Genomic DNA, 21,123 nt, shown 5'->3' with positions numbered 1-21,123 from the left:
GGACTCATTAGAGTTTAGCAAGCTGGCCTTGGGTCATCTACACAGTGCCCAGGGGAACCAGTCAAAAGAACATCGTGGACCTCTTGTGCCCTGACCATCAATCCAGTCACGCAGCAACAGGCCTCAACAATGGTGGAACAAAGCGGTCCTCATCTGATGCCCCTTCCACCGGGGCGCTGTGTGGACGGCTAATCCGGCGCACAAAGCGTCCGAGGCTCGCCGTTGTTGGCCGCCCGCCCTGAGGGCACATCTGCTGACAGGCTCTGGAACGTCCCAGCGCTGCAAGCTCGGTGCTTATTTAGCCGGCGCAGAGCGGGCCGCGGCCTCCCGGGAGCCATGTACCAGCGCAGCTTCGTTTTCCAGGCCCACCAGGAGCGCTATGAGCACGCCCAGCCCGCGGGCCCTGCCGTCCTGCCTGGGGGAACTGCACCCGGCAAGACGGCGCTGCAGGCTCTGGGCGAGCGTGTGGCCGCCCAGGTCCAGCGGGCCCGGGCGCTCCAGCAGCGCCATGCCGCCCTGCGGCGACAGCTCGACGCCTTCCAGCGCCTGGGCGAGCAGCCGGGGCCCGAGGACGCCCTCGCCCGCCACGTCGAGGCCAATCTGCAGCGCGTCCGCGACCTGGTGGCCGAGCGCGCTCGGCTGGAGAGGCAGGAGGCAGAGGCACAGCGAGAGCTGGATGAGTTTCGGAGCAAGTAAGAGGCACTGTCAGGGAAACCGAGGCCGGGCGCGGGGTGGTGGGTTGGTGGGGGCTGGTGGGGGGATGTGGAGGTAGTGAGGAACAGGTGCAGACTGTCCTGCAGAGAGGGGCGTGAGGATGCATGGGTCCTGAAGAAACCCAACTTCCAATTCGATGGCACCTTCCGGTTCCCGGGGCATAGTTTCATTTGCTTTCAATGTGGTTTGGGATGTAGGTGTAATATGCTGCAAAACGCACAAATTTTAATTGCGTAGTTCGAGTTTTCAGCGTTTACGTTGAGCCAAGGTGGTTTGCACCCTAGAGGTGCGGCGCCCCCCCGTTTTTATTTTAATGCCAGCAGACATTGCTTCTGTTGGTTCTAGAATTTCAGAATGTGCACTCTCACATGACCAATTTCTCTGACTTCGTAAAATTTTTTTCAATTTAATTTTTCTACAGGTATATATTGTACATTAACCATATTCCTCCCTGTACCCTTCTCCCTTCCCTTTTCTCATCTCTCCCCCGTCTCATTTATCTCCCCTTTCCCCTAACAATTTCATTTCTTACATCTCATATATGTGTCTATGATTTTATGTGACTATATAAAATCTAGGAACCACAAATGAGAACACATATTCGTCTTCTGAGACTAACTGGCTTAGTTGGCTCAATATGATCGTCTCCAGTTGCAATTGCGTCTTTATGGCTTTCTTCTTTATGGCTGAAATACACACACACACACACACACACACACACACACCCGGCATCAAGTGTATACACACACACACACACCCGGCATCAAGTGTATACACACACACACACACCCGGCATCAAGTGTATACATACACACACACACACACACACACACACACACACACACACACACACGACTGTCATCTATCTTCCTTTATCACATTTTCTTCATCCACTCTTCTGTTGTTGGATACCTATGTTGGTTTCATAATTTAGCGTTTGTAACTAGAGCTTCGGTAATCATTGGTGCAGCACTAGGTTTTTTTTTTTTAATTTATTTATTAAGGATTTCTGCCTCCTCCCCGCCACCGCCTCCCATTTCCCTCCCCCTCCCCCGATCAAGTCCCCCTCCCTCATCTGCTCGAAGAGCAATCAGGGTTCCCTGACCTGTGGGAAGCCCAAGGACTTCCCACCTCTATCCAGGTCTCCTAAGGTGAGCATCCAAACTGCTTAGGCTCCCCCAAAGCCAGTACGTGCAGTAGGATCAAAAACCCACTGCGATTGTTCCTGAGTTCTCAGTATTCCTCATTGTCCTCTATGTTCAGCTAGTCCGGATTTATCCCATGCTTTTTCAGACCCAGGCCAGCTGGCCTTGGTGAGTTCCAGCACTAGGTTTTTGCTATGTCCCTTGCGTTGTAACCCTCACAGCCAGGTTCTTACTGGATTATTTTGCAGAGAGACTGAGGCTCAGAATGTAAAGGGATCTAGGGGGCCAGATCCATGATTGTGCTGTTAGGAAGTAAGAGAACAACTTATCGCCTTTCTAAGGTAGAGAAAGAGATGTGTCTTTTGAGGCAGCAGGCCACTCCAAGGACTTTCTCCAGGATCCGCTCTGGCTGGTATGAAATGGAGGGCCCTCACAGCTACCTGCTGTGGCTGCATTGTCGTTAGAGGAAGCCTGAAACCAAGCTGGATGCTCGTCAGTTGGAGGCAGGATGTAAGGTTGAGCTTCGTCTATTCAGTGGAATACTATGCAGTGGTAAAAAGAGCAATGTGTTATTTTCATTAAAGTTTTTTTAAACTGGGTAAGAATAGAGAGGCGGGTTTTATTTTTTTATGCATAAGTTAAAAAAAGCCCCCACCCATACTGATTGCTTGGAGGGGATGAGGAAGAATGAGCAGGGCAGGAGACTTCTTTCTCTTTTTATTGAAAATCGATTTTTTTTCATGTTCTATATTTTGATCATGCTCCCCCTCCCCCAATTCTTACCAGATCCTCTTCACTTTCCCGCTCACCCAAAACCATACATTTTCTTTCTTTTTCTCATTAGAATACAAGCAGGTATCTAAAAATAATAAAATAAAATGAGATACAAAACAGAAGCAAACTAAACAAGCCAACAAATGGGAAAAATGTCAAAGAAAAGGCATAAGTAATGTAGAAGATGCTGAGATACACACATTTGTTTACACAGAAAACCCATTGCCATATGGAAACCATAATGTATAAGCAAAATATCTGTAAACTTTAAGAAGATCCCAGACAAAGGTGTTATGACACTAAAAACCTTCAAAAATACTGATCTGGCGTTGTCCGTCTGCAGGGCTGGGGCCCTGCCCCGAAGTGGGGTTCGTGTACAGCCAGTGAGACTCTGTTGGAGGAAACCGATTTCAGGAGGGAGACTTTTACTTTTACTGAAATAACTTTCAAACATGTTTTAAAATTTAAGCCTGTGAGGAAATTATCCATCAAAAAGTTATATGAATTCTTGGGTATAGTAGCTTACATCTATGGTTCCAGCCATTGGGAAGCTGAGGCAGGAGGGTTGCCATTAGTTCAAGGCCAACCTGAGCTATACAGTGAGTTCTAGACGAGTTTGGTCTACAGGGTAAGACCTGTTCTGTTTTTTAAAAAAACTGAAAGATAAATAATAAAATTTATATAAATTAACCTAAAATGCATATGCCTAGGCTCTCTTCTAGACTTCAAAGAGGCCAAGAGTTTTCTCTTTTGAGTCTGGGTCTCACTATGTCGTGCTGGCTGACCTGGAACTCTGTGTAGAGCAAACTGGTCTTGAATTCATAGAGATCTTACTGCCTCTGCCCCCTGAGTTCTGGGATTGCAAGTATTTATCCGGACACTCAGCGAGATCTTTCATGTTTCATGGGCTCCACTGGTCCCTCTAGCATCAGCTGGATTCTGGAGCCTTTGTTTTAGGGTAGGCGAAAGGTTTGCCTCTAACACGTTCTTTTGTCACCTGCACTTGAGTGTATCCACCACAGCCTATTCATTGATTCATTTCCCATCAGTCTCTCTGTTCCTGATTTTGAGCCACAGAAGCCAGTTTTCAAGACGAGAATCTCTCCTGGGGAAATAAGTCTTGAAAGAGCCTATGGCAGCGGGGCTTGAACAGAGGCATCCTTGTCCTGGCTTAACACTCTGTCCAAAGCAGAGTCATGGAAAATTCACTATTGAATTCCTGTAGAGTGTGACTCAGAGGTAGGCTTTCCTTCAGATGATGCTGGCGGCCCAAGAAGTACAGGGAAGTATAAAACTGCAGGCTAGTCTTGGACTGAGGATGACCTTTTTGATCTGCCTGCCTCCACCTGCCTTGTGCTGGGAGCGCAGCTGTGCTTCACCACACCCAATTTTATTTGGGGCTGGTGATCAAATCTAGGGCTTTGTGTGCATTCTGGGCAAGCTTTCTAAACAACTGAGCTATACCCCTAGGTTCCCCTTCTGGGTTTTGTAGGCTACGGAATATACTAAACTGCTTACTTCATTTGGGTGGGCCAAGTAAACCCCCCTTTTGGCAGGGGTGGTAAAGTGTAAATAATATGAAAATACCATCTTAATCACTTGACATATATTGTTAGCTGGCATTAAATACATTCACAGTGTCGTGTAGCTCGGACACCCAAGGCAGCCTGATGGACTGGCAGGATGCCCTGGGACCTCCGATAGTCGTCATCTGCTGTGATTTGTACTGCTGCCACGAGGACCAGTCTATATCAGCTCAGGGTTTGAGGGGCGCCAGCGGATTTGGCAGACTATCACTCAGCTTGGCTTTTTTTTTTTTTATCTGAGGCAGTGAAAATTATCTGGGGCTGGTGAGGGGGGCAAAACTTAACTCCTGGGGCTCACAAAAAAGGGAACCACACACATAATCTCCAACATGTCAGGATCCCACCTAGGGTGCTGAGGAATGGCAAGCCTCAGCAGGTCAGAGGAACTGGAGAGGAGATGCGGAGTAGGCGAACTCCTGGACAGATGAACAGGCACACAAGGACTTTCCTGAGGGTCGAGACAGGGTTTCTCTGTAGCTTTGGAGCCTGTCCTGGAACTAGCTCTTGTAGACCAGGCTGGCCTCGAACTTACAGAGATCCGCCTGCCTCTGCCCCCTGAGTGCTGGGATTAAAGGCGTACGCCACCACCACCCGGCAACCTCGAGTTATTTTTAAGGCATTGTTTCAGCTGTGATTCACACCGGAACCCGTGAACACATCTCTGAACATAAGAACTCGAGCTGATTTAGCTTCTGGAACTCAGTTGATTTTCTTAATCATTAACCGAAGCCATAGTCTATACAGCTCCTCAGTAGAAACTCAAGTGTTACAGTGTGTGCCACTTCCTTGTTTCATTTTTCTTATCCTTTGCAGCCTCTGCCTCATCAGAGGCAGGGCCAACATTTTATCCTACCTTTACCTATGCTAATTTTCCCACTAAACAAATCTCTATCATAATCTATATTTATTAAAGGCTCTCAAGCATCAAAATTCTACATAAGCTAACACTATTGTATAAAATCATTGCTTCAGTTAAAATAGTACAGTTTAGGAGGAAGTCATCTCCATAATAATCCACAAGTAAAAATGCCCAGTAGAACAGGATTTTCCATGAGATAATCATACTGCATTAAAGGCAGGGGAGATCTCCCCACATCCATTCACACCATGACAGATACCAGAGAAAAATGGTAGCAGTGAACATGTAAAGATACAGTGGTAGCAAGAGAGACATTCTGGGGCCAAGGTTCTAGGGGCCTGGACTATCCGAGATTCATCCATAGGAGCTTTGCTTCCTGGTGAGCCAATTTCCTGAACCTAAACTGCCACCCCTTGCTCCTCTGACATGGTCACTGCAGACTTGAATGAGCAGAACTTCTGTGAGGCCTCACCGGGCAACAGCTATACTGAGTTTTGCTGGTCTTCTGAATTCATCTTGTTCCAAGCTGTATGGCCACCACGGAGCAGTTCTTCATGCTCTGAGGTTGATTTAAATATCTCATTGACTTATTCACTACCATTGCCCCATGGAGAAGTTTTAATATTTTCTGTTAGATAGTGGGATTTGAAAATCATTATAAAAAACCACACACACACACACACACACACACACACACACACACACCCACAAATGCATCCCATATATGCGTTTGCATTCTCAAGGTGAACCGACAGCAGCCAAAGCCAGGTGAGAATCACGCAGGAGGTGGAAAGCAGGAGCCTCGAGGCCCACAGCATGCTAGACGCTCTCCACCTGAAAGATGGATAAGTTTATAGTCATATTTTCAGTGCATCAAAGACTAGAGAAAACAGCAAACAGCAAGAATCATAAAAACAAGGAAAAGTATCAGACTACAATGATAAATGCCGTCAATTATCCAAATTGCTGAAAACAAAACAACAATTTATATAAACAACTATATAATGAAACACAAAGTATGATTTTACTTTTTGAGCTTACTGATATGAATTTGGGAATTCATGTCATTAATTTTGTATAATGAAGTCGCTTATCTTTAATATATCTAGATGGATCTTTGTAGCATGAGAATTACCCATGAGACTGTGTTGCTGTGCTCATTACCAAACATGCTGTTAAACTGCACAGCCTCTTGGATGTTTCTAGCAGGAAAAAGCCAGGGGAAAATTAGATTTTTGTTAACAATGTTATTCTCAAAGATAATAACCCATTAAAAAAAACAAGTTCTGGCTCCATTAGAGTCCCACAAAGGAAAAGGACTATACCTATGGCATCTTGGTAGGAAATGTAAAACTAATTCAGAGATGCATAAAGAACAGCAAGCTGCTCAGCCCATTTGGAACTGGAATGCAATTTTGATTGGGTTTGGTTGTCTTTCTGGCCTTTTTAATTCTGAGAACACAGAGGTTACACATAGCACAGGGTTGTCAGTACCTGACTTTGACTCATGGGCCAAGATGTCCAGGCCATAGACAGTTGTGCTTTCTGGGGTGGGCGTGGGGTTAATTAGAAGTGGTTCCTGTGGTAAGTGACAGAAGCTGCAAAGTGACATTGGCCTACTTCATATCCGTTAGGATGGCTAACAGGGGACAAGTGTTTGCAAGGATGGGCTGTACTGGCCTCACTGAGAGGTAGGTAAAGGGGTGCAGCCACCATAGAGAACTCTCTCCAAAAGCTAGATGCAGTATTACCACGTGATACAGCATTTCTACTTCTCAGAATCCTCCCCAAACACTTAGCCAGGCAGTGGTGGTGCACATCTTTAGCCCCAGCACTCAGGAGGCAGAGGCAGGCAGATCTCTGAGTTCGAGGCCAACCTGGTCTACAGAGTAAGTTCCAGGATAGTCAGGGCTACCAGAGAAACAAAACAAAACAAACAAACAAACTAAAGTAAAACACAAAACCAAATAAAAACTAAATAAAACAAAAATACAACAAAAATGGAAAGAACAAACAAGCAGACTTGAAAGCTGGCACTGCCCACCCTCCTCATAGCAGCAATTCACAATAGCTAAACTGCATACGCACTGGGGTGCCGTTGTCTGAGGCGTGTCTCAGCAAATGCGGTATATATAGAAAACAGAACAGCATTCGGCCTGAGAAAGCCAGGGAGTTCAGGCATATATCTCAACATGAAGAAACCTTGAGGACTCAAGGCAGACACAAGAAGAAAAATACTGATTCTACATGAGGTACTTAGAGTAGGCAGATTCCCAGAGACGGAGTAGCATGTTGGTTTTAAGGACTGGGGTGGGGATGGATGGGCATGAGTTTTAATGGGCAAAGCCTGGGGTGAGGGCAGATAGGGCATTAGTATTTAATGGGCATAGCCTGGGGTGGGGGCGGATGAGGTGTTAGTATTTAATGGGCATAATGTTGCAAGGTGAAAGAGTTCTGGAGGTAGATGGTGCGGATTGCTGTGCAACTCAGAGAATACATTTAATGCCATTTATGCTTAAAAGTGGCAACGCTTCGCTGGGCATGGTGACTCATACCTTTAGCCCCAATATTTGGGACTCAGAAGCAGGCAGATCTCTGAGTTTGAGGCCAGCCCGATAAACACAGAGAGTTCTAGGCCAGCTGGGGCTACATAGTGAGACCTTGTCTCAAACAAAATAAACTAACAAACAAAAACAAAACAAAACAAAACAAAAACAAAGAAAAAAAAGAGAAAAGGTAAAGAGCATTACTGCTCTCGAAGAGGCCAGTATTCAGTTCCTAGCATCCTCTTCAGGAGGCCCTCCACTTCCTCCAATCACTGCTTCTAACTCCAGCACCAAAGGATCCAACTCCTCTTGTGACTTCCATGGGCACCAGTGCTTATGTGTTCCCTCACGTACACATAAATAAAAATAGAGGTAAGATCATTTAAACAAGCGGTAAATCTTACGCATGTATATTTTACCGCTCAAAACATAACACTGGCTTATCCAAGATGGAAATTCTTTTTTCTCTTGGATAAAGTCTGGGCATGCAGTTTAGTGTGCTGCTCTATAGTATTTGAAATTCTGAAGGTTTTGTTTGAACTTCAAGATGGCAGCATCCACGTTTCAAACTGCAGGACACATGAGGTGATGCTGACTTACTGTTGCCTACATTACCTGGAAGGGCCCACACAGACCTATGCTTCCATCCTATTGGCTAAGATTCAGCTACAACCACTCCTGGATGAAGGGCTGGGAGGGCTGGGAAATATAGCTTCCATCTAAGCAGCCTGGTGCTTGCTGAACGTCAAGGGTTGGAACTCCTGGAAGAAGATATGAATGCATATTGGGGGCAGATTGCAGGGAATGAGGTCCGGGGTTCATTGGGAAGAGCCCTTCTCTCTCTGACCATAATAATTTCTGGGATATTTGCCTATCATTTCTTAGAACTTTGGGAAGAAATGAAATAGGAGAGACTAGCATATTCCTCATGGCAGGTGAGCTGTTAACTGTTTTTTTTAAATATTTATTTATTTGTTACGTATACAATATTCTGTCTGTGTGTATGTCTGCAGGCCAGAAAAGGGCACCAGACCTCATTATAGATGGTTGTGAGCCACCATGTGGTTGCCGGGAATTGAACTCAGGAAGAGAAGGCAATGCTCTTAACCACTGAGCTATCTCTCCAGCCCCTGTTAACTGTTTTGAACTGGGACTTCCTTGCTTAGCCAAGGTGGTGTGGTCATCAAACACATCAGAGTCATACTTTACTCGGAGTCCTACACCCCCTTCTATTAGTTTGGAATCGTTTAGAAACCCAATCAGTAGCTTATTTGAGAGAAGACCTCAAGGAGCATTGATTGGCCAGGGAGTTAGGAAGGGCGACAAGAGCGGAAGGCAGCCAGTATCAAGTGTGTTGTCAAGTAGGTTAGCACAATGGGCACCTACCGCGTGCATTAGTTACCCAAGCTAGCGGATTTATCTTACTAATTTATCTGACCTTTGTCAGAGGCTGAGGGCTGCTCCTAGTGGGTGCCGAGTCTTTGGCTCATTCATCCGTTTGCTAGGCAGGAGTGGTGCTGTAAGGATAGGGGCATGGTGCTGGCAGCTTCTAGCGAAGCTTCCTCCTCCTCCTCCTTCTCCTTTTCCACATCCTCGTCTTCTATTCCTTCTCTAACCCATGTGTGTGCAGGCTGGGGGGTGGCTTATGTGTAAGCATGTTTGTGTGAGGGTGTGTCTTGTACATGCACTAGAATGCCAGACGATGGTATCCAGTGTCCTCTTCTATTGCCCTCCCACTTATTCCTTCGAGGCAGGATCTCTCCCTGCATCTGAATCTTGAATTCTTTTCATCTAGGCTGACAAGCACCAAGCACCAACAATTCTCCTGTCTCTGCCTCCTAAAGTGCAGGTTTTCCAGGCGTGCACAGGACTGTGCCTGGCTTGTTATGTGGGTTCTGGGATTGGAACTCAGGTCCTCATGATTGTGCAGTAACTATTTTACTGCTGAACCATATCCCTAGCCCAGGGCACGGTTTTCAACCGAGTTCTACATCTTTCCCTGAAAGGTAACAGCAATCACTTCCTTTGGTTATAAGGATAAATGATTAATACAGGAACACTGACAAGTTGCAAGTGTGAATGAGTACATCAGTTTGGGAAATTGGTCATTTGTTATAGACTGAATGGGGCAGCCTTCCTGTCTCTGTTTGGAGGCTGTGCTTGGATTACAGCTATGCTCAGCTATAATTCCCTCACCCTCGGGTGCTGGGTGGGTGGCGGCTGAGGTGCTTTGAGGCTCTAGGGTGGAGGACTTCTGTTTTACTTATCCTTTTAGGCAATCCACATTTTCTATGTGGTTGAGGGTATAAAAATTATTGGGAAGCAGCAGGCAATGAAATGTGGAATGATCTATTTCTTTAAAATTGAAATTACCTTCTTGAAGAAAAGGACATGGTATTATCTGAGATAGAACTTTACACTGGTAATGCGATCTATAACTGTGAAAGCCTAGAAGCTGTCTAATTCTTCTTGCCTGTGTGTCTGATTTGCAGATACGAAAATGAGCGTGAAAGTCAATTGGTACTGAAAGAAATGCTGGACCGGCTTAACAAGGTGAGCGGAATACTGCCTTGTCGTAAGTAGCTTCCTTACAGCATCAGACTAAATGGTAGGAGCAACTGTTTCCCATAACCCCCTTTCCACTATTTCAGGATTTGTCTGTTTCTTGTCATTTCTTCCTTGACTTGTTAATTTCTTTTTTTTTTATTGTGCTATATATTTTTCCTCCACTCCCCAACTTCTTAATTTCAGCTGAATCTTTGTGACTGAGCTAATGGACAAATGCACCTTATGATGCATGGTATGTGATCTCATGAGACCACGAAGCTGATGTGTTATGCTAGGTGGTTTAATCTGCTTTCCATTAATGTAACAAAATACTTGAGGATGGGTAATTTGTAAATAAACAAGAGTTTTTAATCTCACAGTTTGGAAGTTGCAAGTACAAACCCATGCACTAGATCCTGGTTCTGGTGAAGGGGCTGATGGCTTGGTTCACTGCGAGTAAAAGGCATCAGTGTTGGAGCATGGGAGGTGAACTTGCAAGATAGGAATCCATAGATGGGGTAGAGGGTGTAAGGCCCTCCCTCCATGCCCCCCTTGAATGCCCTATTACTTCTTAACACTTCTGCACTGGGGACCAAGCTCTCAACACATGGGCCATAGTTCTGGGCTCTCATAATTTGCCAGCATTACAATGCTCCCGCTGATACACTGATCATAAACTGCAATGTGTATTGTGTAAATCAATACCTCTGTTCTGTGGCTAGTCAATAGTCATGAGGTTGCTGTTCTGAAGCAAAGGACTCAGGGAAGAGAGGAAGAACCCCCCCCTCTGTTCAAGCATGAGGAATGGGGGAGAGGTGCCAGGGATTCTGGAACATTCTAGCTCTTTCTAGTGGGGATAGTTTCCTTTTTCTTATTGTCAAAAGGGTTGGACAGACACAGACATGGCTAATAGCTACAAGAACCATCTTTTCTGGTCATGCCAGAGCTCACCTGTTGGGGTAGAAAGAGTCATGGAGATGACTTAATTGAAGGATACTGTTGAGGGCACATGGGCTTCCAGCCCCCAATGCCCCCATGCTTAGAGCCTCATTCTGCTTGCTGATGAGACACCAAACTCGTCTTGTCTGTTTTGTCAACTCAACACAGGTTAGAGTCATCTGGGAAGAGGGAATGTCAGTTGAGAGATTACCTCCCACCAGATTGCCTGTAGGCAAGTCTGTAGGGCATTTTCTTCATTAATGATTGGTGTGAGCCCCCCTGGGCTGGTGGTGGTCCTGGATGGTATAGGAAAGCAGGCTGAGCAAGCCATAAGGAGCAAACCAGTGAGCAGCACTCCTCCATGATCTCTGCTTCAGTTCTGGCCCCCAAGTTTAGGCTTTGAGTTCTTGCCCTGACTTTTATTCAGTGGCAGAGAGAGAGAGAGAGAGAGAGAGAGAGGGAGAGAGAGAGAGAGAGAGAGGGAGAGAGAGAGAGAGAGAGAGGAGGAGGAGGAGGAGGAGGAGGAGGGAGGGAAGGAGGGAGAGAGAGAGAGATAGAGAGATCAACCAGAGGGCTGTAAGCAGAAATAGATCCTTTCCTTTCCTTTCCTTTCCTTTCCTTTCCTTTCCTTTCCTTTCCTTTCCTTTCCTTTCCTTTCCTTTCCTTTCCTTTCCTTTCCTTTCCTTTCCTTTCCAACTTGTTTTTGCTCATGGTGCCACGACAGCAACAGAAAGCCCAATTTAGACAAAGTTCTCCCCCCCCCCACCCGAGCTCAGATTGGCCTTACAATTCTCTCTGTATGACTGGCAACCACTTCAGACAGTAGGAGTTACTCAGGGTATTTGCCACTTCCTAGTTTTGCCTAACCTCTGTTGTCAAAGTGACATTAAAATACCAGAACTGAAAATTGGAGGAGCCTAATTTTGTTTTCATTAATATTACCTGCATCTGGTGCCCATTCTTTGTGTGAGCAGCTTATGTGTTGTTCAACAATGACCCTGGGAGAGGGGCGCCATTGATAACTAGTGGGCAGGCCAGCAGTTAGCATTTGGGACTGTCTCAGGCCAAAGAGAGGGCATTTGAACATGCTAGACATAACAGAAGATGGCGGTAAAGATAAGCTTCAGCAGAGCTCCAAGGACACGGGCTCTAGGTTGATGGTAAAGGGGGTGTGGGGTAGGGGAACGGTGACCAGAGCTGGGAGTTTCTTTCATGAGCACCAGGTATTCTGTTCACACTTTAACTCATTCCATTTTGGGTTGTGGTATAGTCCAAAGGTGCAGGAGGAGGACCCACTGTCTTCTTCACTGGCCAAGGCTTTCAAGGACATAGATACCTAGCACCCTTCACCTCGGTGGCAATTTAGGCTCTCTAGAATTTCCCTCTCTGCCCCACCATAGTGACGTCCTGCTCTTTACCCTTGACGGACATTAACAAAGGCTTTAAAAACGTTTGTCATCTCTCTCTTATTACAAAAGCAATTCGCATTTTCAACAGAAAAATAAGGCAACAGAGAAAGTGAACACCAAGGAAAAGATGTCCCACTATTTCCCCACTCAGAGAAAACAGCTCTAGGACTTTAATGTATATTGTGACTTAGAGGGTGGGTATTTGAACTGTCAGCCCCACAAGAATAACTCTCATGATATTGCCAAGAGTGTAGGTGAGGGCTAGCACAGGGAGTTGATGTGGTCGAGCCCTGGACCTGGTTAAGACCCTCCTACCCACAAGTGCGCTACGCTATCCAGAAGAGGAGGGCAGCCTCTTAGTAGAATCATAACACACTGCTGAGTATGGGTGGGACCTGGGGTGAATCACTTACCTTTCTGAGGTTCAACTTCCTTCTCTGTGGGGATAATTATCATTCAGTGGAGTGAGAGAATGTCTCCACGCTCACTGAGCATGAAATGACTTAGCAATATACACGATTCGCCTGTCAAATGGCAGTGCACAGTCTTTGTCTGTGGGAGGGCAGAACATTTGATATGACAGATGCCAGCTTCGCTTGGCTTCCCCTCACTGTGAAGTGCATAATCTAATGGAATAGAAGATGCTTTAACTGGTTCATGGAGGAGTAAATTTTTCATAGTTGCGAATTATGCATATTCTTAGATTTCTTTTATTTTGTGTGCATGGGTGTTTTGTTCTCATGTGTGTCTATGTGCGACCTGGTGTTTGCAGAGGTTAGAAGAAGGAGTTGGACCTCCTAGAAATAAAGTTATCAATGGTTATTAGTTAGTTGCCTTGTGGGTGCTGAAACTTGAACCCAGGTCCTCTGTAAGAGCAACAAGTGTTCTTAACTGCTAAGCTCTCTCTCCAGCCCCAATTAGAAATACTTTTAAAAAATGTTTTATATTTGTGTATATGTGTGTGTGTGTGTGTGACTTGTGAGAACATGCTGAGTGTGTGTATGTGCCTTCTTCATAAGTCAGAAGAGGGCATCAGATCCCCCTGGAGATGGAGTTATAGGTGGCTGTGAGCCACCAGACATGGGTGCTGGAAGTGAAGCTGTGTCCTCTGGAAGAGTAGCAGGTGCTCTCAGCTGCTTAGCCATCTATCTCTCCAGCCCCCCGAATCATGAATTTTTATGATTGCCCTTTTATTTATAGCATATTACATAAAAAGTTCATTTCAACATTTCAAATAAACCTAAGGAAAATATGAATCCATCTAAAGAAAACCCAGAGCAAATAGTAATAGTTCTTGGGTTTAGTGAAGTCGTGTAAACACTGGATTGGGAAGGTTCTTGAATCAGTTTGTGGGAGCCCCAGATCAGCCTCTGGTTACTGACGGGGCAGATTTCACTCCTAGAGAGAAATCAGTTCATGGTCTTCTTTCTCCAGTGAAGGAACTCACCCACGAGCTGACGGAGCTCCAGAGCTCCTTCCCACATGCATGGCAGGCATAGATGAAAGTGTTTGCAGTCCTGGATCAATCTCTGTTTCCTAAGGGCAACCAGAGAAGCTGAGTCCCTCAGAAGCCAGACCCAAAGTCAAGTTCTGGAGGTTAAAGATGCCTCTAGGTCTAGATAGTGGATCCTTGTCCTGGGTCACTTCACCTGTTACCAGATATGCAGGCTACATAGAAGACTTCCTGTGCTTCGCTGTGGGAACATGACTCACTCATCCCAGAAGCACAAGGTGTGCACACCCCAGGAAATGAATCTTAGTCATCCAAGATCAGCAGTGAGTGGATACGTTCCTTAGTTGATTCCCCTTAGCACAGAGAGTTTCACAAGTCCCCAGGGTTTCCAGAAGAATCAAGCCTTGATCACAATGGTGACCTATCTGCCTGTCTACCCTTGTGGGATGTGGACATCATCAGCCGAGAAAGAGGAGGCTGGAAGAGTGGAGTCTCATCCTGATGATGCTCGGAAAAGTGATTCAATTTTTCCTTTACATCTATCTATCTATCTCTCTCTCTCTCTCTCTCTCTGTGTGTGTGTGTGTGTGTGTGTATGTTGACATGTGCCATTGCATGTAGTCAGAGGACAACTCGCAGGGGTGGGTTCTCCCCTTCTACCATGTGGTGCATGGGGATTGAACTCATGTCATCAGCCTTGACAGCAGGTATCTTAACCTGCTCAGCCTTCCTGCCAGCCTTGGACCAGCGATTTTGCTAAACAAGTCTGGAGATGTTTGCTTAGTCAAATCAACTTTTGACTCTCCACATAGTCTCAGAGCCAACTCCAGTAGTGTCACTTGCAGGAAGGAGTCACCCTTGCGTGTGGCCGTGGGAAGACACGGATATAGTCTTTGGCTCTTTGTTCACGTACCTGCCATATAGTCACACTGCTCATGCAATGAGACTTCTAGAACAGAACACTTTTGGTTCTCAACAGTACACATGCCAAAGCAAGCCGCTCTTTGTTACCCCCTTTGAAGGGAAATAAAACCCTCAACAGAATGCCTAAACAGTGCGTCCAGAGTTGGTGATATGCTCAGCCTTTTGATGGAGCAAGAACCACAGACGACTTTTAAATACATATTCAAGTCTGTGCAATTTCTATAACTCATGGCCACATATATGTACTTGGAAGATTACTGGCTGCCAATAATTCCTGAGTTTGATTATCAGCTGAGACGGCTCTAAGCCGTGAACTTTAAAGGAAAGAGATTCTCTTTCCTCTCTCTTTAAAATAATTTAGATCGATGTAGCATCTAGGTACATGTGTTTACTTAAAGGCAATGAAAACCTTCAAAGGTTGGCCCACGAGCATGTAATTCATGTGCCTCTGAAGTCCCCTGTGGGAAAGAGCAGGAGGCTCTGGGGCCCAGGGCAGAAAGATGGGGACACGAAGCAATCACCTTCAGGGTTACCAGCTTCTACATGACCAAGAATTCCTCACTCCAGAGAAGAGGAGAGGAGGGGCTTGGGAAGGGAGGCCTTTAGCAGGAGGCTGGAGTGTGGAGAGGCTGGAGAGGAAGGGCACCCAGAGAGCAGAGGGAGAGAGTGGAGAATGAGGCCAAGGAGAGCGGAGTCTCAGCTCTCCCAGAGCCTCCTCCAGGCAGATGCAGAGAGCAACTTGCAACATTTTTGAAAAGGTTTTTTGAGATCCAGGGTTGAAGGAAATGTGTTTTTAAATTAAATCCTACTTTGCCAGTGGTGTTAATGAACTTGGATCTCTGTTCTTTAGCAGCCAAGTCTTGATAGAAGCCTAAAATTCCTGTGAAAGAGTTGTCAAGGATGATTGTCAGGGTTTCTTGAACTTCAATTATCTCTCTGGCTCCTTCCTCAAAAAAGGGCTGTAAAGTCTCGGATGCAGCGAGTAGAAAAGTGTTTTCATAGCATATGCAAAATCCTGACTTCCATTCCCAGCACAGTGGGGTCGGGGCTGTAAATATCCTGGACCACGTGGACTTCACTGTGTGCCCCCAGCACCTGGAAGGGGTGTTGGAATCCTCGAGTGCCGTTTGCATTTCTAGCTAGCTCTCAGGTACTGTGATCTGTTTTGTGAGCCATCTACTCTATTTCGAGCTCACACAAAGTCAGGGTGGGGTTGTTTTCTCAAATTAGACAGTTGACACAGGCAGTTGATTCTGAAAGATCTAGATGCTTCTGTTGCTGCGGCATTTGGAAATTCAGCTGACAGCATCTCAGGCATAATGAAAACACAAGCGTCTACACATTTCTGCACTCTGGCACAAATAAAGGAACATGCTTCCGAAACAAATTCTCATCATATCAGCAACTGCACAGTCCCAAAGCGCCCGCTTACCCCTGGGATTTTTGGGGCAGTTTATTACACGATTGTCTTCCAAGCAAGACATGTGCTTACAGAGCATCTGATTAACTCCTATTTTAAAGACAAGTATTGCATTTTTATTATCACATAGGTGGCTTTGCAATATTTCTCTGTAGGAGCTAGTGCTGGTCCTGCATGATCCCCAGGGGGAGATGTGGAAGGATGGTAGGTGTCTGGTAGGATAGGCTCTCTGCTTGGCATCCCAGAAAAGCCCATGGCAGGTTCCAGTCTTGTTATCATCTGTAAGTTTCCAGTACCATTGGAGGGACCCACTGATCAGCCTGGTCCAAGTGCTCTTGCAAAGGAAGACTTTAGACTTTGAACTGCCCTCGCCGGACCCCTAAGTTCTGTGGATTTGGTTGAAGTGTCACTAAGGGAATAGAGCTGCTGGACATATGGGCTGTCTATGGCTTTTTATGATCTGCAGGAAGATTATCCTTAGCACGTATAAGGTCCATCTCCATCTCCGTCCCAGGGGGCAAAACCAAATAAGCATCTTTGTTTTGATCTTATACAGTTGCTGGCTTCTGCGATATACTTTATGTGAAGGATGGTGCCAGTGGCTTTAAGAAATTGTGAGCAGTGCTTTCCAAGGGCTCATCCATCTGTAAGATCTCTCTTAGCAAAAACAAGAAGTATCTCTAGACATTGTCAAATGTCCCCTTTGAGTGCAAAATCATCCCGTAACGAGAACTGTTGCTGTCAACTAGGCCCAGTGACTAGCTTAGTGTTTTGTTTAGAATGCAGCATCTAGGGCTGGCAAGATGGCACAAGGGGGCAAAAGCACTTGCTGTGTGTTACTGATGACCTAAATGGGACCCCAGGAACCCATGGTGGAAGGAGAGAATCCAGTTCCGAAAGTTGTCTTCTGACCGCCACAAATGCAAGCTGGTGTACTTGTACACACCTCAAGCCTGAACACACACACACACACACACACACACACACACACACACACACACGTAGGGGCCATGATGTGTGTGTGTGTGAAAATATGCAGTATTCTAGACCCACTGAACAAGACTTTGTGTTTTAGTAGGTCCCCATGCAGTCCCTGTGTTCGCACACTGGTTCCCGGTACACCTAAGTGTGACCCTGGTGTGACTCTTTTTGTTGCAGAAAGCTGATGAAGCCTTATTGCGTAACCTGCACCTACAGCTGGAAGCACAGTTTCTGCAGGCAGACATCAGTGTGGCCAAGGACAAGTACAAAAAGGTAACCAGCACATGTGGGAAGGAAACCCTCTCTTCTAGAAAACCCTGTTTGGGTTTGGTTGGACAGAAGATTGCTAGAGTGAACGACCTGGGATTACATTCCCCTGAACCAGCACGAGTCAGCCACTGGACAGCACTTACCCAGCCTGGGGTGTAGAGAGTGTGCCGGGGATTGCGACAGCAGGTCTTAGTGTCCTTACTGCACACTGCAATCGACAAAATTATCTAGACAGCTGCATCTCTGCCAAGCAGTCAACTTGAAAGTTTCAACTCAGAAAAATGCAAAAAGGAAGAGTGCTTTTATTTTAAGGTATTGTTTGATAACCCTTAGCTGTGCCTTCAAAGCAGCCAGTTGACACCTTTATTTAGGAGCCTTGACACGCTGGAAGATCAAATCCTAGCACTGGGGAATCGGGAGTGTGCAGTCTGGCCTTGCTAGGCTGCTTACTATGTTTCAGAATGCAAGTAGCATCCGGGTGCCATTGTGTGGGCTAACCGTGGGTGAATAAAAAAGGAATGCCCATGCTCGCTGGGCCCTGGTCTCCCTCTGTAACCCGAATCTTAGGTCTGTTGAGCCTTGACTTACCAGGAGAAACCTGGAGTTAGGAAGGGGTTGGTGAGGCCAGAATTCATAGTTTCCTTCAATTTTCCTTGTTATCTTGAAGAAAAGAGGTAGCAAAACCCAGGTAATGAACCTGCGTAGATTTAGCTACAAGTTGCTATGTCTGTGAGGATCCTTCTCCTAGGGTGAATGGAGAATTTCTTAATTGTCCTTAGGAACCCTACCTGTTCTCACCCTAGGCTGGAATTTCTTGGAGACGCTTTCCTTCTGTGGGGTTAATTTTCTTTCTTTCTTTCTTTCTTTCTTTCTTTCTTTCTTTCTTTCTTTCTTTCTTTCTTTCTTTCTTTTTTGAGTCCTCATTTCACTAATACAGTATCTGCACCTCTTTGGCAAGAACCTTACTGTAGCTGGTGGAAGCTGCTCTGTCTCATAGGAAATACAGGGGGACTTCCATACGCCTGGAGCAGCCGCATCCAGTGGCCGATGGGATGTATGATGTAAACTCCCTGGGCTCCTCTTGTCTGGGTAGCAGGACTTGGAAGAGCTCCTCAGCAGCATGAGCTCTGTGCCCATAGGAACGCAACAGATGGCACGCCCTGCTCGGCCAGTGTCCTTCCCCGGTCATTTCTCTGTCCTGTTAGCCACATGGCCCTGTTTCATTGCCCAGTTCAGCTCTCCACACCTAGATCCTTCTCTGGAGAGCCACTTGTAGGACCCAGCAAGCCTTGTGTTCACTCTCTCCACCCTACTGTGTGTGTTCTGCACCCTGCCCGGAAGAACTCTCTCTGGCATCCTTCCAGCCTCTCTCCAGGCCCTTGCCAGCTTCCTCCTCCACACCTTGCAGCTTCCTTGTATTTAGCTTCCTTGTGTCTATCCTGAGAGCAATGCCTGGGGGCAGTCCCAAAGCAGCCCAAAGTACCCTGAAGGCATCTAGAACAATAAATAGGGTGGGACGCTCCTGTTCACTATCCGTTGGGCAGCCTAGTTTGGAGGAACTCAGGTCAGCCCCTGTGGGCAGAGCCTGAGATGGTGATGTATGTACCCCAGTTCTGTGAGTGGAGGGCCATGGGGATAGAGTGAGAGAGGGGAACATTGGTCTCACTTGGAGGCCCTAGGTTGGTCTTTTTTACTCATGGGCTAGGGTCCATGCTGTTTTTTGGGCAAGTTGACCAGTGGTTGGTCGGGGCTGTTTTCTGTAGAGGGGCTGTGTTATTGCGCATATCTGGGAAAGGTGCATTGGCCGGTACAGGTCACCAGGCCTCCCTGCAGGTAGTTGGCCCTGTTTCACAAAAGGACTCCCATTCTAGGAGACTTCAAAAGCTTGCCTGAGAATATGCACAGCCAGTAAGCCATTTAGTCTCAGCATGGCTGGCTAAACCTGCCCCTTCAGTGAAACACCGTTCTGTGCTGTCAGAGTCCTTTGCAGCTTGCAGGACTTGTCTGCTCCCCTTTCCTCTCATGCGCTTGCCATCCAGGTTTCTGTGAAGCCAGAGGCAGTGTAGGAAGGTAACCGAAAGGACGTGGCAAAATAAGCTAAGCCTCGGTTTACTCTTCTGCCTGGTTGCTCTCCTGATGATGTGGGATGCCCACTCCACGGTGCCCTCCCTGCAGCACAGCTGACCCGTCCGTCATTCCCAGTGTGGGAGGACGCATGGAGGCACTAGTTTCTGGACTCTCTCAGGACGGGAGGGACGCATCAGGCAGTACCACTTGTAATGAAAGTTCTTTCCCTCCGTGACAGAATCTTCTGGAAATTCAGACCTACATCAGCATCCTGCAGCAGATTGTTCAGGCCTCTCCTCAAGTGTGCCCGGCTACTGGTGGGATGAGGGAGGTAAGCATTGGAGCCATGGCTGCAGGAAAAGCAGTCCAGGCCTGGGGGAGGACATACTCGGAGTCTTGTGGACCCAGTTGACCTTCTCAGAGGTTCAGGAACAAGCACTGGGGCAGATGGCTAGAACCACAGTAGGCGAACCCCTACCTACTTCTGAGTGATGTTCAGGTTTGAGGTTTAGTCTTTTGTTCTTTGTTCTGACGGTAAATACTGGTAGACTGTAAGGGACATAAGCTATCTATGCCCCTTAACATTGCCTTAGGTATCTTCTCCTAGGAAGTGTGAGCTGTTCTCTCTTACATACTTTAAAAGTGACTGCCAAGATGGTATTCAAAACGGTGTGCCGTATTAGTCTCTTTTCTGTTGCCAACAATAGACTGGGGAAGCTAGAAGTAAAAGAGGATTGGGGTTTTCATTTAATTAGAGTGTTTTTGCTGGTAGTGTCCAGAGATAGTGTAGAACACAACAAAGCAATGAGTCCTGTGTGTATGTGTGTGTGTGTGTCCTTTGATTTCTCTCTTCCCGTAAAGCTAGCAGGATTCATCGAGGGAACTGGACCCCGATGACCTTATCCAACCCTAATTACTTTCTAATGATCCCTTCATAGTCTTGACTAAGCACCCCCTATTTTTCTTTTGAGCTAGTCTTCCTCTGTAATCCCAGCTGGCCTGGTGCTTGCAATCTTCTTGCCTCGGCCTCCTGAGCGCTGGGATTATGGGCATGTGTTCTCATCTTCTCAGTGCTTCACAAAAGGGATTAAAATCCAATATGAATTCTCAGAGGGCAAAGAACATATTTCTGTTGAGTCGGGCCATTTTCACACTCCCTGTAGTTATGAATGAGTTCCTGTTTTGAATTCCTGCCAGTGCTAGCTATCTCAATCATCGCTTTGGTTCTTGTTTTATTTCTCTCCTAGGTATGTAGTGAGTCTGGTTGTGGGTTGGCTTTACACCTCCCCCACCCATGACTACTGATGTTAAGCATCATTGTATGTATTAATTTACTATTCATGGATCTTCTTTGTTGAGATATCTGCTCACCTCTTTTGCTCATTCCTAAAGCAGGGAGGTGCAAAAGCCTGTTTGTGCTGCCATAGTACAATGCCACAGACTGAATTAGATATAAAGTACAGAAATTAGTTTCTCACAATCTGGAGTT

At 46.3% G+C, this 21,123-nt stretch overlaps 1 protein-coding gene across 1 annotated transcript in view; it reads left to right on the top strand.

Moving 5' to 3' along the window:
* The first annotated feature begins 336 nt into the window (after positions 1–336).
* Bfsp1 (beaded filament structural protein 1) overlaps positions 337–21,123 on the top strand; it is a 35,237-nt gene continuing 14,450 nt past the window's right edge. The window contains exons 1-4 of the mRNA XM_075963842.1: positions 337–692; positions 10,117–10,177; positions 17,475–17,570; positions 19,873–19,965. Coding sequence (XP_075819957.1) covers positions 337–692; positions 10,117–10,177; positions 17,475–17,570; positions 19,873–19,965 — 606 coding nt within the window. The remainder of the gene's footprint in view (positions 693–10,116; positions 10,178–17,474; positions 17,571–19,872; positions 19,966–21,123) is intronic.

This window comes from Microtus pennsylvanicus, chromosome 2 (genome assembly GCF_037038515.1).
Source record: "Microtus pennsylvanicus isolate mMicPen1 chromosome 2, mMicPen1.hap1, whole genome shotgun sequence".
Classification (NCBI taxonomy): Eukaryota; Metazoa; Chordata; class Mammalia; order Rodentia; family Cricetidae; genus Microtus; species Microtus pennsylvanicus.
The sequence above is the reverse complement of the archived record's forward strand: the minus strand, read 5'-3'. Positions and strand labels throughout refer to the sequence as shown.